The 16,609-nt window shown below is 40.0% G+C and overlaps 1 protein-coding gene across 4 annotated transcripts in view; it reads right to left on the bottom strand.

Moving 5' to 3' along the window:
* The window catches only part of IMPDH1 (inosine monophosphate dehydrogenase 1), a 357,871-nt gene that overhangs the window by 225,800 nt on the left and 115,462 nt on the right, over positions 1-16,609 (bottom strand). For 2 of the 4 annotated variants that reach the window (XM_069229371.1, XM_069229370.1), the window contains exons 1-2: positions 5,028-5,190; positions 3,610-3,708 (exon numbers count right to left, since the gene is read on the bottom strand). In XM_069229371.1, coding sequence (XP_069085472.1) covers positions 3,610-3,707 — 98 coding nt within the window. In that variant the 5' untranslated portion in view covers position 3,708; positions 5,028-5,190. Of the gene's footprint in view, positions 1-3,609; positions 3,709-5,027; positions 5,191-16,609 lie in introns of those variants that run through there. The other 2 variants (XM_069229367.1, XM_069229368.1) reach the window with 1 other exon arrangement.

A 16,609-nucleotide genomic window follows, 5' to 3' on the forward strand; every position in this document is an offset into this window, starting at 1 on the left:
ACGCCCCTGGAAACGACAAAATCTCCCAAATGAAGGTTCTTTTCACACAAGTGTTTTGAACAGCTTTAAACATGAGTACATAACTGCAGACAATGCTAGGGTAACTGGGTCGACATCTCAGATTAAATGGGGTGGAAGATAATAAACAAGCTGTGCTGATCGTGAACAGCTCACATGCCACATATTAACGCAGTGCTCTGACATACAGCGAAAGAGCTAATTGTTTCTATAAATAAATAAATGTATCTGCGGGAAAGACTGACCTAAACACTTCAGTAAACCAAACAAAATTACAATGTTATCTCTAAAGAGCACATCCATTTCTAATGACTCTCTTTATCAGAAGTCACTGGATTCCCTTGGGTACACAGAGTTTCTTGCGACATGGTAAAATGTTTGGGGGTTTTTGGAGGGGAGGGGGGGGAGTTTAAGTTATATGATTTAAAAAAATTGTCAATTGACAGGTATAATCTATGAAAGAGCAAAGGAACCTTGGAATGGCATAGACTATAACAGCCTCCATAACGAACCACTCAATAAGAACCCGACATGCCTACTAAACCAAAAGAGATCCGTTACAAACTGGTGATCAATGGAGGACTCTATTTTGGACCCTGCAGTGTCGATTGTTAGTCACTCAGTCTGAGCACAGCAGCCTAGAATAACTAAAAGGAGGATGACAATGCAGTGCATCTTGGAAAACCTCTTCACTTTATTACTCATAATGACAAACATTAAAGAAGGCCTGCAATTCACTCTATGACGGCAGATCTCGTATTCCCTCTCCCCACTCTTGAGCTACCCATGTAGCTACCCCGACCCCACCACCCTCCCCCAGGTCACGACCCATAAGGTCAAAGAATGGACAACTTCCTGCCACGGTCGGCAAAGCAACTCAGGTTGAAAACATAGAAGGAAAAAACGGACTCAATAAAGTGACCTGCAGAGCTAATCTGGGATGTCAGCATATCACAAATGACAAAAAAAAATTCTCCATTTTCTCACATTTCCTCGTCCATCACACCACAAGTAATGCTTCCCATAACATAACTGTACCCCGGATGTCATAACGCACATGTAAACACTTCTCACAGGCTCAAAGCAAAGACAACACACTTCCAACCACACACCTAGAAGGTGTGGCGCGCCACTGATGTAGTTAAGACTTCAGCACCCTACAAAGGGGTAGTAAGTGCTATAAAAATGCTTCTCTACAAAGAACTGCAATATTATCTTAAGATCACATGTGATGTACGAATTCCAAGTACCTTAGGAAAAATAAGTACTTAAAAATTCGAAATTAGATTAAAGGAAAAAAAAAAAAGATACATGCACTTGCCAGTCTGGATTGCCCCAAATTCCTGCTTTGCTGGGATGCCAAACACGAGAATCCAGTTCGCTCGCCATTGCATCCAAATACCAGTTGAGCATAGTTCCAAAGAATAAATCTTTGCAGCCAGTGGACTAACACAGGAAATCAAGATCACACTGGAAAGAAGGTGGAACCTTGCTATTAAAATAATGCGGCTAACCGTTCCAGTTCTCTGCTTACCCACAAATCAGGTTTACTATCTAAGGTACCTTCAGCTCAATCAGACAAATGACGAAGACAGAAATGCAAGCACTTTGGCTGCTAAAAAGATCTACTCATGCAATGCTTGCATAAAACGCCTACATGTAAGAACAGAATAGCGAAATCCATGATTAACAAAATGTCCGCCTTCAGCTGTTTTGAGAAAACAAACAACAAATGTATGTACAAGGTTAGTTAACATACAATCTCAAGCCTAATTATCATATGTTATAGGCGGAACCTGTATGCAAAGTGAGCCAGGCACAAATCATCAAAGCAAGTTTTTCCGCCCTCATTTCAAAGGCGCACAAATGCACAGCTGTGCTGTCCTGAAAGCTTACAGAACCCAGGAATAGCTCATGCATTGCTAATTCAGCGTAAGAGAAAAGCAACCTAAAACATTACCAAACTACTTCATTATAGGAATCATATTAAGCACCATGCTAATAATCTACATTATTGGCTTTTGGGAGAAAAATATTATTTTACAAACACAAATTAATAGACAATATTAGGAGCCCTACAGAACTCTGGCAGGGAGTTTCAACAGAGCACGTCATCAGTATACCTCCCATAACACACGAGGAGTGACCTTCCATTCTACCCATCCTTGCACTTTCAATTGACTCAATGAAATCTTACTAGAGGTCCTAGAGCTCGCTTGTTTATACTTCATTTAACTGAAAACACCATCTACAAAATCTACATGGGGAACAACGACCTAAGACTCTAAGGGGAAGCAAAATTGAATTTTCGCAAAATGCTATCCGACACAATGAGAAGAGCTCCAACAGGTATTATTAATAGCCAACTAATCAACCACAACTGCATAAGTTAACCTATTCTCAATCAATCAGCCGGTATATTTCTAGTGCAGCTTATCACCCAAGAGGGTAGCCAGGCGCTTGCTGCAGGTGTTTTTCAAAGAGCCAGACTTTCAGCCCCTTCCTGAAGTGGGTCAGCAATGGTGTGGTGCAGAGGTGGAAGGGAATAGCCTTCCAGGTCTTGGCGGTGAGGTGCAAGAAGAAGAGTCCTCTTGTGCGATAGCGGCGTACGTGTGGTATCTCTGTAAGGGTGAGGTGTGCAGAGCAGAGGCTCCTGGGAGGTTGGTGGAGGTGAAGGTTGCGGTTTAGATGTCTGTTCTAGGTTGTGGAGGGCTTTGGAAGAATGGGTTAGGAGCTTGAAAAGTCATCTCTTATGATCGGGAGCCAGTGGAGGTCCTTTAGATACTGGGTGATGTGGGTTCTTTTAGGTAGGTTGAGGATGTCCTGCAGCTGCATTCTGGACTGTTTGGAGTAGCTGCAGTTCGGTGGAGATGTCTGCGTAGAGTGCGTTGCCATAGTCAAGTCGGCTGGTGATAAGGGCCTGTGTCACCATTTTCCTTCTGTGAAGAGGAAGTAATCTGAAAATCTTGCAGTGTGTGTGGAAAGAGACTGAGGAGACAGCACTGGCCTGTCATCTCATGGGAGAGGTCACTGTTGAGGATGATGCTGAGGTTCCAGACATGATCTTTAGGCGTTGCGGTGGGTCCAAGTTCCAATTGTCACCAAGAGTCAATCCAGATAGTTGAGTGTCTGCTGAAGATCAGCACCTCTATTTGCTCATATGCAAGGCTACACAGTGTATACCAAAGTAGTATATCTGCATGCACTAGCCTCATTCAACACTAGCTACAGAAACCCAAACCAATATTCAGAAGACATATAAACATTAGTTTGGAATAAGTTTGGTGGTGAACATAAATAAAGCCACTGTCTGAATGAAGGGTCCAAAAACAGGTCACCAGCAACCACATGAGATTTAAAAACTATCAAAACCAGAATGTTACTCATAAGAAAGTGGGGGCTTGAAATCACCTGTCGAATGGTTGGAAGATAATGGCACCATCATACCACACCAGTCCCTTAGAAGTTAAACATCAAAATAAAAGCAGATGGCCACACAACCAATGACTGGACGGCGCTGTGAGTGAAGCTTGTTGTGGATTAAAATAAACAGAGAAATATAATGCAGGGTATAAAAAGCATGCATCTTACTTGTAAGTGAGACCGTCTGCGATGGCAAATAACTGTTGAGCAGTGAGACCATCCTCCGGGACGTAGCCAGTGCCGCCACTGATTAGATAGTCTGCCATGCTGCAGAAAAAGGACCGAAGAACAATTAGTGTGTTAACATGAACTGCTGGAATACGAGAAAAGGGCAGCTGGGAGACAAATGCGTACAATTTGCCATGCTTATTAGGTGATATTCAACAGAATTCTTCTCTGCATGTTTCAGCTGGTGCCCAGCCTTTGATGTGGTATGCCAACTAGGATATGGCCTGGCCATGAGGAAGAAATTCATAAAATGTAAAAGTTAACTGCACTTCATGTGAAAGAAGTTATATTATGGTCGTTTTTAAGATCACAAAGGCTCATAGACTGTGATTAGCAAATATTCCAAAGACAAAGAGATTTCAAGTGACATTCCACAGCCATATATCCCTTGTTTTTTTAGCATAAGAGCTAAAGGGGGGGGGGCAATATACATCTGTACCAATAGCTAGGGGCAGTCTAAATATTTTCTGAATAATTACGAAAGGGAGCATAGCTAAGGGATTCCCACATCTGCAATACACCTCCAATCCCCACCATCTCACTATAGCCTATAAAATGTATCTGAAATATCCCAAAACAGAGAAGGCCACATTCCATTGACTGTACATCCGTTCTGAATGCACAGTATCGCACCTTCAGCCTATACTATTCCAGATGGTACGTGTAGGAAAAGAGGCTGTTGCACCACCGCTCAACAACATTCGCAGGTACATCGGTCAGCTGGTTAAACAAAATGAGCCGCAGTACAGTAGCTCCAAAAGAGGCCCTTTGAGTGAATAAACCAAGTCATCATTATGCTCCTCCTCTCATACTGAAAAGTAATGCTTTTATTACTCGAGCAATTATAACTTAAAATAATAAGTCACAGCCAGAAGGTCCAGAGCTGTAATAGTGACACGTTGCTTTCGTGATCTCATCAGCTGGCTGCTTAAACGGCTGGTGCTGGGCTACGAACGCATCTGCCACATGGACACATCTGGGGTTTTAATTTCGAGTGGTGCGGAAAGGAGCAAAAGAAGGCTGAAAAGGTATTCAAAACTTCTAAGCAGCCTGGAACCTCCTTGCTCAACCACTCGCACTATTGCACCCTCTCCAAGCACCCGTGATGTCCTGCTGCTAAAGCAGTCCACGGTGCAACTACACGTGATGCTCCGTGATTTAGGTCTTCACTTTCGCATGCATCCAGGCTCAGTTGCCCCTGGATCAGACGTGATCCCAGTCTAGTCTCACGATGTCGCCAGTTCCTTGGGTCCCGAGATGCCAGATGGCATCCGCAGATCAATGTGGTTGACTTCAACAGAAACAGACTGCAACACCGCCCCACTTTCCCCTATTACTACACGGCCTCGGACCCTTACCTCACTGTTGACACTACTGCCGGCGACGACTACAAGAAGCACAATGCTGGCGATGAAGGGGGGCTGTACCAGACCACACAGCAGCCGAGAGGCAATTGAACGCGCGCCGGCACGCAAAGTGCGACAAGAGGCGGCACAATGGGCCAACTCACGCACACCGCACATGCGCACCGAAGAACTGAGCAACGCGTGCCTCAACAGGCTTGCGCAAGAAACAGACGCGCCCCCAGAAAAGACTGCGCATGCGCACCTGACGGTCACACGCTGTCTCGGGAGAGATAAGGAAAGGTGCTGTGCAGATTGTGGTTGAATCTACACACACAATGTCTGGGGATAGCGGCCACTATCCACAGTGGGTGGCGGGGCTAGGTGCCGCAGCACGCTGTGACCCCAGACCATGGAGGCAGGGACGGAATCTACGCTCGTTGCTTATTTCTCAGATGCCTCCCTTAAACACACTGTTGAAACATTGCGCGCTAGCATCACCCCTGTTTCGTAAGGCACGTGTATGGGAGGAGTGTTTTGGTGAACCTTAGGCAAACCGTTAAAGATGGAGGCAATGACGTGTTGCGTGACTTTAATATGAATTCCTGCGTTGGACAGCGCTGTGAAGTGGCAGGTTTTACAGTTTCGTAGGTTTTTTGCAGATGAAAAGTGTAAAATCACCACCAGGTTTGCGAATACTCCCTTTAGGATTTTTTTTTAAGCGAAGACTGTTCTAGTTATATGGAGACGTTTTTGTTTCCTTTTGTAAAGAAAATAATTATTGTAAAAAAACCTGTACCGGCAATGTACTCGCACAACATACATGCGTATTTTTAAAAATGTAACTAATATTAGAACTATGTACATATGTATTGCATGTAGATATTCATGGATTTATTCCTTGAACGTCAATATTTATTTAAGTATAATACTAATGTGCGTCATATATTACTGTGCACATAGGTCTAAATATGTGGATACATCTGTATAGGTGTATTTTAAAAAGTAAATATGTATGTTTTTGGCATTACATATATATGCATGCCAGCACATAATAAATACATCATATTAACATAACGTATAACAAGATGAGAGTGTGTGTGTAATGCTTTGTGCCCCATTTCTATGAAAACATATGTTACACTATATTAATCTGATTATAAGAAAGTATTAATATATTTAGACATAGTGGATGTAAATGCAGACATTGTAATTGTATTTATATAGTGCTTACTACCCCTTTCTAGTGGGATCAAGGGCTTTGAAGCTAATTAACTTATAGGCAGAATTGTTGTTGCACTACAAAATACCTTTGAAAAAATATTTAGGTATTTGACAGCTGGGTGCAGTTAAAACCCTTGATCATCACAGCCTACTGGATCACATTGATAATTGTGTAATAGTGACCGCAATGCAAAGTAATGATGATGGGCATAACCCTCCTTTTGTTTATTTGTGTTACATATGTTTGTGATGTTAATGTGATATTTATATCTATGTTGTAGAGATAAAATACGTGATGGATTGTTTTATGAGGAGCTTCTACTGTCCTTTACAAATGATTTAAATAAATAAGGGAAAGGAATTTACCCATGAAATCAGGAGTGAGTACTGGTTTCCTAAAGTATTGATTGGATTTGTCCCTGCCTGTCGATCTACTGTATTGTGTATATACTACACCTGAGGAGGCGTCACAGCGCTTTTCAGCAAGTAGCAAGCTACCCTGGAACCCAAAACAATTACTGGTGAATTAGTATAGGGAAATATGAGTACAGTATTAATATTAGGTAATTTGAACAGAGGATATGTGAATTTGTTAGTTGTCAGTTTGTTAGTACAGTATTAGTATGAGTTAATTTGAGAGGGGGATATGTGAGTTTATTAATTGGATTGAATAGTAATGGATAGATAGAGGAGGGAAGAATCCAGAAGTGTTAATTGGGAGTTTATAGTAATAGGGTGAGGCTTGGGATGAGTAAAGGAGAGAGGAGGGAAGAGTCTGTAGAAAGGGGTTAGGGAGATCATAGTCATAGAAGGGGTTTTTGGAGGAGCCAAAGGTGAGATAAATGAGGGAGAATTTAGTAGGGTTGTTTAGAAGATCATGATAGTAAACTGAAGTTTGGAGTGAGCCAGGGACAGTAGAGGAGGGAAGAGCTTAGGTAGGGTTATTTTGGAGATGATATTAGTAGATAGGGCTTGGGATGAGTCAGAGAGTGGGGGTGGAAGATAGATTAATAGAGGTATAGGGTGATGGGGAGACAGAGTAAAGCTTACAAAATAGTATTTTTGTTTAAATCTTGTACACTAGGACTAAAGTCATAAATAGATACATAAGGGAATATATGTATAAGGAATATAATAGTAGATATAATATTTTGAGATTTAAAGTTGTATTGTATAAACACAGACTTTCAAGGTTTGCTACATTTTAAGTTATTTAATAGTTTACTTTTCTAGCATTATTTTATCTTTCCTCAATTTTCAATAGCAAAATGGTTGCAGATAAATAGATAAGATAACATTTGCTCATTGTGGTAGATAAAATGAAAACAGAGATTCTTAAGTATCTAATCTAACAAGTTACCTAGGACCTATGAATGACCTATGAACATGTTATAAATAGAATAACATACACATATATGTATAGACATACATACATTATATACCTATTTATATATACATATATGCACACACATGCATGCACATATATACATTTAACCATGAGTAAAATATACATTTGTTAAACAGGCTTAAAGAGTGTGTATATATTTTGTTAATATAAAATAGTAATTATACATATTTCCTGAAGAAATACATATATCTAGATATAATATATATATATATATATATATATATGTATATATATATACAGGGAGTGCAGAATTATTAGGCAAATGAGTATTTTGACCACATCATCCTCTTTATGCATGTTGTCTTACTCCAAGCTGTATAGGCTCGAAAGCCTACTACCAATTAAGCATATTAGGTGATGTGCATCTCTGTAATGAGAAGGGGTGTGGTCTAATGACATCAACACCCTATATCAGGTGTGCATAATTATTAGGCAACTTCCTTTCCTTTGGCAAAATGGGTCAAAAGAAGGACTTGACAGGCTCAGAAAAGTCAAAAATAGTGAGATATCTTGCAGAGGGATGCAGCACTCTTAAAATTGCAAAGCTTCTGAAGCGTGATCATCGAACAATCAAGCGTTTCATTCAAAATAGTCAACAGGGTCGCAAGAAGCGTGTGGAAAAACCAAGGCGCAAAATAACTGCCCATGAACTGAGAAAAGTCAAGCGTGCAGCTGCCACGATGCCACTTGCCACCAGTTTGGCCATATTTCAGAGCTGCAACATCACTGGAGTGCCCAAAAGCACAAGGTGTGCAATACTCAGAGACATGGCCAAGGTAAGAAAGGCTGAAAGACGACCACCACTGAACAAGACACACAAGCTGAAACGTCAAGACTGGGCCAAGAAATATCTCAAGACTGATTTTTCTAAGGTTTTATGGACTGATGAAATGAGAGTGAGTCTTGATGGGCCAGATGGATGGGCCCGTGGCTGGATTGGTAAAGGGCAGAGAGCTCCAGTCCGACTCAGACGCCAGCAAGGTGGAGGTGGAGTACTGGTTTGGGCTGGTATCATCAAAGATGAGCTTGTGGGGCCTTTTCGGGTTGAGGATGGAGTCAAGCTCAACTCCCAGTCCTACTGCCAGTTCCTGGAAGACACCTTCTTCAAGCAGTGGTACAGGAAGAAGTCTGCATCCTTCAAGAAAAACATGATTTTCATGCAGGACAATGCTCCATCACACGCGTCCAAGTACTCCACAGCGTGGCTGGCAATAAAGGGTATAAAAGAAGGAAATCTAATGACATGGCCTCCTTGTTCACCTGATCTGAACCCCATTGAGAACCTGTGGTCCATCATCAAATGTGAGATTTACAAGGAGGGAAAACAGTACACCTCTCTGAACAGTGTCTGGGAGGCTGTGGTTGCTGCTGCACGCAATGTTGATGGTGAACAGATCAAAACACTGACAGAATCCATGGATGGCAGGCTTTTGAGTGTCCTTGCAAAGAAAGGTGGCTATATTGGTCACTGATTTGTTTTTGTTTTGTTTTTGAATGTCAGAAATGTATATTTGTGAATGTTGAGATGTTATATTGGTTTCACTGGTAATGATAAATAATTGAAATGGGTATATATATTTTTTTGTTAAGTTGCCTAATAATTATGCACAGTGATAGTCACCTGCACACACAGATATCCCCCTAACATAGCTTAAACTAAAAACAAACTAAAAACTACTTCCAAAAATATTCAGTTTTGATATTAATGAGTTTTTTGGGTTCATTGAGAACATGGTTGTTGTTCAATAATAAAATTAATCCTCAAAAATACAACTTGCCTAATAATTCTGCATTCCCTGTATATACACACACACGTAATCAGATTATAGGTGTTTACCAACACAGGCCATTGCTCTTTGGCTATGGTGGTTATGAAGGAAAGAGCCAACTCTTGAGAAGTCTTCTGAAGATAAGATAGTTATTCGTGGATCTTCTATTTGGGGGTAATGAATTCCATAGTTTGGCTGCTTGAGCAGAGAAGAATGTACCACCTATTGTCTTTTTCTTGTATGGTTGTGTTTTAAGGCAGGGCATGACAGACCATGCTTCTCTGGGTATGGAGATAAGGTTGTCTTTATACATGTGTCCTTCTATATTGACCTATGCTTCCTGTTATAGGAAGGTACATTAGTACAAGGGAAAACGTGTATATTATACTATAATAACACAAGATATATATATATATATTAGACCATGTAACCCTTGCTGATTTTATGTAAATATGATTGTATCTATAGAGGGGTTTATGCCTGCTACTAAAACTTTACTAAGTGTTGTGTATATATTTATGTGTAAGTTAATTTCAGTTAGTTGTTTGAAATAAAATCTTTGTATACTTCTACACAAGGTACATGTGTATATCGAAACATGATATGAAAAATGTAAATTTTGCAGCTTCCATGTACATATGGGTATATATATATATTTATATATAAATATATATAAGGGTTTATGCTTGTTACTAACACTGAATAAAGTGCCATGCATATAGTGTACAGATAAGTTGATTTCAGTTCTTCAATTTAAATGTGCTTTCCTTAACCTTTGTCCCATCCTTCCTCTCTGTGACTCATCCCAAGCCTTTGTGACTGCTATGAACTCCCAAACATCCTTTTCAAACTTCACCTCTTTCTTAGCCAATTTACCAAATGATCAGATCCACATGTCGACATCTCCCAATAATAACTTACAACTTCCCTTTTTCCAATCCATTCCCATTGTTCTATCCCTAATCAAAACACTACTAAACTCACAAGAACTCAAGAGCACAAATTTATCAAAACTAATCCCAAGAGAAAAATATACAGATTACTAATCCACTAACTATTTAAATATTACCTTGGTTTCCGGAGTAGCATCCTACTTGCTGCAAAGCACCTCAATGCCTCGTCAAGGCTAGTAAGTGCTATATAAATACAATTTACAATTCAATTGCAACACTCAACCACAGCCCTTGAGCAGGTGATTAGAAAAGCAAGCCATCCCCACTGCAGTAGAAAAGGAGCTGTGTCCCTACCCAGTGATAAGTATTCAGTCCCTGGTACTGCCAGGGTGCTGGTAAGTGAAAGATGTTGAGGGAAGGGAAATCAGGGCTAAAGTACCATAGTAGGGATCTGGTAGGAAAGAACAACAAATCTTGTTCTTGGTCACGGAGTACACATTTTATGTGTCTGAGGAAAGATAACATCGCTGGCCAAATACTACATATACCTTACTGAAATATGAGAAAACTGTCTTAAAAACAACTTTCACCTTAACAATTCTTATTTAAGGTCATCTGTGTGGACATTCATAAAACTAAACTTGTGTTTGAAAATACGATTTCAGGTGGAACTTTTTAGAACATTTATGCAGCACATTTGTACAAAGTGGCCTCAACAGCCTAAAAAAGATATGAAGCTTGACAAATAGGATTCAAGTTTCAAACTTGTAGGTATCCTAACTCTACAAGATTGGCTGCAGTAAAAAAAAAAAAAAACATATGCCCCATTCATATTTAATGGTAGTGTCCCTCACCATTGTACATTTTAGCCGCAGTTTACGATTATGTCTTTTTTTAGTTTACGCTCCCCGTGATGCACCTGAAAGTTTAAAGTTTAGAACCTGTAATTATAGTTTTTTTTTTTTAATTGAGCACCTCGTTTACAGCTCTAAATGTTGTTACTAACGTCTCGTTCTCGTGTGGGAGAGCAGGCCTAAATCAAAAATGTTAAACAGGATAAAAGAGTGGGTTGACAAGTCAATATATCCGACAATATCACTGATGTAGCCTGTTTAAATATCATTAGGTCGCCGGTAGCAACTTGGTTGTGTTTGAAAAAGTTTCAGTGTTGTGTTGTTCATACACGTGAAGGAAAGAACTAAACTACTTATTGTGAGTGGCAGTTTGTCTAAAAGAAGGTTAAAATCTCTATTAAAAATGTACTTTCAGGTTGACAGTAGCTGAGTTGTCATGAAGTCCATAAATTCTAGAGAAAGGTTATTCCTGGCAGGGGTGTGATTGACTATATGTATTCTAGCTTTAGAGTATGTGGCAGTACCAAAGTCAACAGTAGGAGATTCAAAGTTTGTAGCTGAGAGCTTAAATAACACACACCCTACCATCTGTTTTATCAGTTCTGTGTAGGTGGATTATCTTGAAGCCCAGTGACAGAAGGAGGTCAAGGAGAGGCACGAATGAGGGTGTGAACCATGTTTCTGTGTGTGCAAGCAAGTCAAGGTTCAAGTTTATTGTCCAAAATCAACAAGGACATAGCTGCTGAGTTGGATAGGGTAGACTTATCGTTTATCTTGGCATCTCTGATCAGCAGCCTGTCTTGTGTTATGCTAGACATTGGGGAGTGGACAGTAATCTAGTTATTTGTGCATAACAATCTGTGATTTACTTACACATTACAGTTATGGCGATGCTGGGAATAGGGAGAGAGTTACTGTCAAATGTTTTGGCGGAGGATTGAAATAAGGACTTCAGTGGGTGTGTAGTTTCTTCACTTGTTGGATGTCTTAAGTGAGGCTTTGATGGAAGATAGGAGAAAAACTGGTAAGTGGGTGTGTAATCCTTTGTTTGTTGTAGTAGGAGCGATTTCAGCCGGGAGCTCAACATAGGGTGAGGTACCAACTGCTGCGAGTAAAATGCCAGCAGTGTTAGACCTTGGCATTGGGTCATGGTGAGACGTCTCTTTCAAGCAAGACATTGTGTTCAGCAATTTGCATAAAGCAGAGAGCAGGTATCTTTCCTTAGGGATTTACCAACAGGGTCTTCACAATTGTGAAGAAGTCAACTGGTGTGGAAATAGGAAGAAAGTAGTGATTGGTGTAGAAACCTAATGGCTGGTTTACCACAAAACCGAGGTAGGTGTTGCAGCAGTCATTCCATTAGTATAGAGAGGCTTCATGTCCGGAGGGCAGGCATTAAGAGAGTGATGGTTTTGGGTTGTATCTTTTAGAGTCGGAGAGACTGATTCAGTTAGTACAGTGGTTCGTAACCTTTTGACTTCTGTGGACCCCCACTTTTTCATTACTGGAACCTGGGGTCCCCCACTGAATCATTATTGGAATCCGGGGATCCCCGCACCCTCCCCTCCCCCCCCCCCCCCAGTCATTACTGAAAGCTAACTCAGGGGTCCTTGGACCACTGGTTAGGAACCACTGAGTTAGAACACGATATGTAGAGGTGCAGGACTGGGGATAATTATCATCAGGGTATTTGTCAATGACTGTATATCAGTGGGGTTGTTGTTTATGTTTGAAGTAGAAATGGGGGGTTTAGGAGGAGGGTTGATGCAAGGGTTGGTGGTGTTTGATTTAATGCCTTTAAGACAGTTGAGGAAAGTGACAAAGTGGAGATGTATGCCTGTAGACTGCAGAATAATCTTGCTCCTGTTAAAAAGAATGGTGTGAAGGACACAAATCTGGTTTCCTTAGTTATTAATTTCTCTTAGAAAGGAAACCTATAGTACATGTCCATGTATGTTTGACAACACTAAAAAAAGGTCAGTTTAGGTAAAAGCACGCATGACACTATGGTAAACGTCAACTATCAAGGACTCAGGAATTGTGGCAAGGGCACTATGCTTGTTGGTTTTTATAGTATTCTTACATTAACCTGACGTTTATTGTTGTATGGCATCTTTGTGTGGAGGTGCGAGATCTTAACTATTTAAGAGATAAAAGGTTAGTGTAAGGAACATAGGACAATGGAAGTAATATAGGTGTGTTTAAAGACAGAACAGGAGGTCCAATGATATGGTGGACCTAATAGTTTCTCATTTGAGTCAATCAAAGCACGTCCCTCAGGTATACTATATAGATTATGATTTGTGAGGTAGGAAAAGTGTCAGATTGTAGATTTAGAGTAGAGACAGGAATAAGCATTCTGAAACTACTATAAAGTTGTTAATAAGTAGATATATTGAAAAATCAGTGGTGATTTGCAGCAAACAAATAATTTGGATGTGGTTAGTGGAAGTGTGAAAGCAGTAAATTAAATATCAAAGCACTTTATTAGGATCATCAAATATTTTCCGTATTTTGTGCTAAGTCAAAACTTCTACTGCTAGGGGCTGTAAACTGGGTACCTCTGCTAAGGAAGAATAAGAAGAATTGGGTAGTACAGATTTGTATTTACATTTTAGAGTTTTAACTGTCAAATTCAACTGTGATGAATGTACTATAAATTGTACTAACATGACATGTGAAATTAAAAAAATATATATACTGTTTGTATATTGCGGTTATGTAAAGTGTAGCAAAAGAAAATAGATCCTTTGGTGTGTTATCCACATCCCAAAATACTATAATGTGTTTTTGAATCAATAAAAATATACCACAGTCTTATGCACCATGGTATAATTTCAGTATTCTTTAATGAAAGACTGTTGTTCTTATATTGGCACAGTTTTTGTTTTCTGATTGTGATCCAACTACCACCATATTGGGTAAGTTGCAAATCTATCTCTTGGGAGCAGATATTCTTGTCACAACAGATGTGACTTGCTTATAAGCCATGTTTTGCTATGAACAAAGACTCACTGCAGAGAAGTAGTTTCTACAGACAAGAGCTGCTTTTTATAGGCTCACATTGACAGGTTTTTAGATGTTAGTGGGTTTCACCTGACCCTTAATTCCTTCCCCAGCTATGTGAGACAGCCAAAGTATTGCCTCCAACCCCTGCAACTCACTTCTTTCATGGGTGGGATTCTTTGTATGATTCTTCACACGTTATTACACAAATGACAGTCACACTCAAAATAATGTTACATAAGTAATCTGGGACACAGAGGAATATAGTTCAGGGATATCGGCATAATCAGGTCATGGAACTGGGGGATGTGCAAGCCTGAACTGCAGTGTTCCTGACATAAACACTGTTGTATAGCCATTTTAGCCATGCTTTAGACACGTTATTTTAGCAAACTAGGCCTGCCGTTGTGCACTTTAGTCCAGTCACAGTTTATTCAACATCGCTTTATTTTTCTAGCATTAGCCACATTTTCGGTGTTATTTTCTCTATCTATTTGTTCCTTTGCCTAGGAAAGTATCATGTTCTTAGCATTGCACTCTGTGCTTTCCTCAAGGCTGCAGTTAGATAGGGTTTCCGGCAAAATGGTATGCTGTATCTCCAACATTCACAGAAACATACACATCCTTACAAGGGGACATTTTCCTAGAACATTCATTGTTTAATTATAAGAACACTTCTCTGTCCCATGCACGTTAGAGGGAGATTCCAGCCCGATGACCATGACTGCATGCCGATTGCTGAACGTCTTCGCTACAGCTGCTTGCTTACACTGCCGAACCCTTTGCTTACATGGGGACGGTGTCTCTTTAGACAACAGGCTTCCTTGCTCGGGTATGGGGGATGATGTCTTCCCGGGGGGAAACCTGAAGTGCGGCTTAGGGCTTATCATGCTGTGCTCTAACATAGCTTAGATAGGAAATATATATATCACTCCTAGTGACAGTATGGTAAGACAGCTTTTGTGTTTCACTCTCCTTGTCAAAATTTTGCTTCTATTGTGTTTTATCATCCTACTTATTGCAATACATGCCATTTTATCTAAGATGCAGTTACTTTAATAAACCCCTATTGAACTATATTCTGCCTCTGTTTGTCTTTGCCAGTGTGAGGCTAATTTGACTGGAAGAAAGGGGTGAGATCTGATCGACCACGATTCCCCTGAAGGAGTATTTCTTGTCATGTGGCAACCGGGCACAATCATTCCTGCTCTTGGGCAGAGATAAGGTGCTGCTAGTTAGCCTGAAAACCCGGATTAAGCCAACAGGTGTCACATGGTGTGAGATTGTACTCAGTACCCTACAATTCAGGGGTTTCTGCAGCCCAAATCCAGTAGCCTCATTATGATAATGAGAACCTACGTGTCAACACAACAAAAGGGTAGCAGGTGTAGGGATTGGTTGAAAAATCTAATAGTAGGATAAAATGTTGGTGGGGGTGTTCTGTAAACCTCAAAATACCTGTTGAAAAATAAACAAAAGTCATCTTTTCAATGTAGAAAGTATGAGAAGCATAGTTTCAAAAGTCACAGGTTTCTCAAGATCATCTGTTCCAGAGCCACCAGGTCTTGTACTCCTCTGCTTTGTGTTGTGTTTGAGTATTATGTCTGTGCCTCAGGCACTGTTGATCACAGACATAACTCAACAGGCTCTGCCATACTCAACTTGAAGTCCATAAACCTGGCTACAAACCTGAGAATGCATTTGTTAGAGGGAAGTGATTTCCCACACAGTCCCCTGACCATGTGTCCAAGTGCATGTTGGCAAAGATTACACTCTAAATCTACCCTTTAAAAGTAGCAAAGAACCTCTGCTGATACCTTACTGCACAAAGAGTGAGCATTCCACTGCTAGCAAATGGAACATATAATGTGGGAAATTGATAAGACCTTAATGTACTGTTCTTAACCTCCAGATTTTAAATTTGAAGTAAAATGTGTATATAGCACAACACTTGTGAAAACATATACTACATGGTTACTTAGCAGGTGTACAATAAAGTTAGTAGTCTAGAGGGAAAAATGCACCTATTATGCTTATAACTGATAGTAATTTTTGGCCTATTCACCAAGGTAAGATTACATGTGAGTAAATCTACACATGTAAATGTACTGTTACACTTTGTGGTAAATTTACTACTTTTGGCTGTTCACCATTTCCAAGTATAAATTTACTACACAGTGTAGACTCACATTTCTCCATCCCCTGAAATTGGGTGAAAACAAAAGTGTAAAGTTATTACTAGTAACGTTTCAGATGTAGGCAGGGGTCACCGCCATGGTAAAGTATAGGGAAAAATTAATGGTAAGGTATAGGAAAAAATTTAAATGCGTATAGAACATTTGAAAAAAGTATTACAATAGCTTTACGTTAATTGTAAAATTAATGTTTTATCTTTATTTTAAATAAATGAAGAACAATATAAAAAGCTACAAGAATATATTAA

The sequence above is a fragment of the Pleurodeles waltl genome, chromosome 4_1 (genome assembly GCF_031143425.1).
Source record: "Pleurodeles waltl isolate 20211129_DDA chromosome 4_1, aPleWal1.hap1.20221129, whole genome shotgun sequence".
Taxonomy (NCBI): domain Eukaryota; kingdom Metazoa; phylum Chordata; class Amphibia; order Caudata; family Salamandridae; genus Pleurodeles; species Pleurodeles waltl.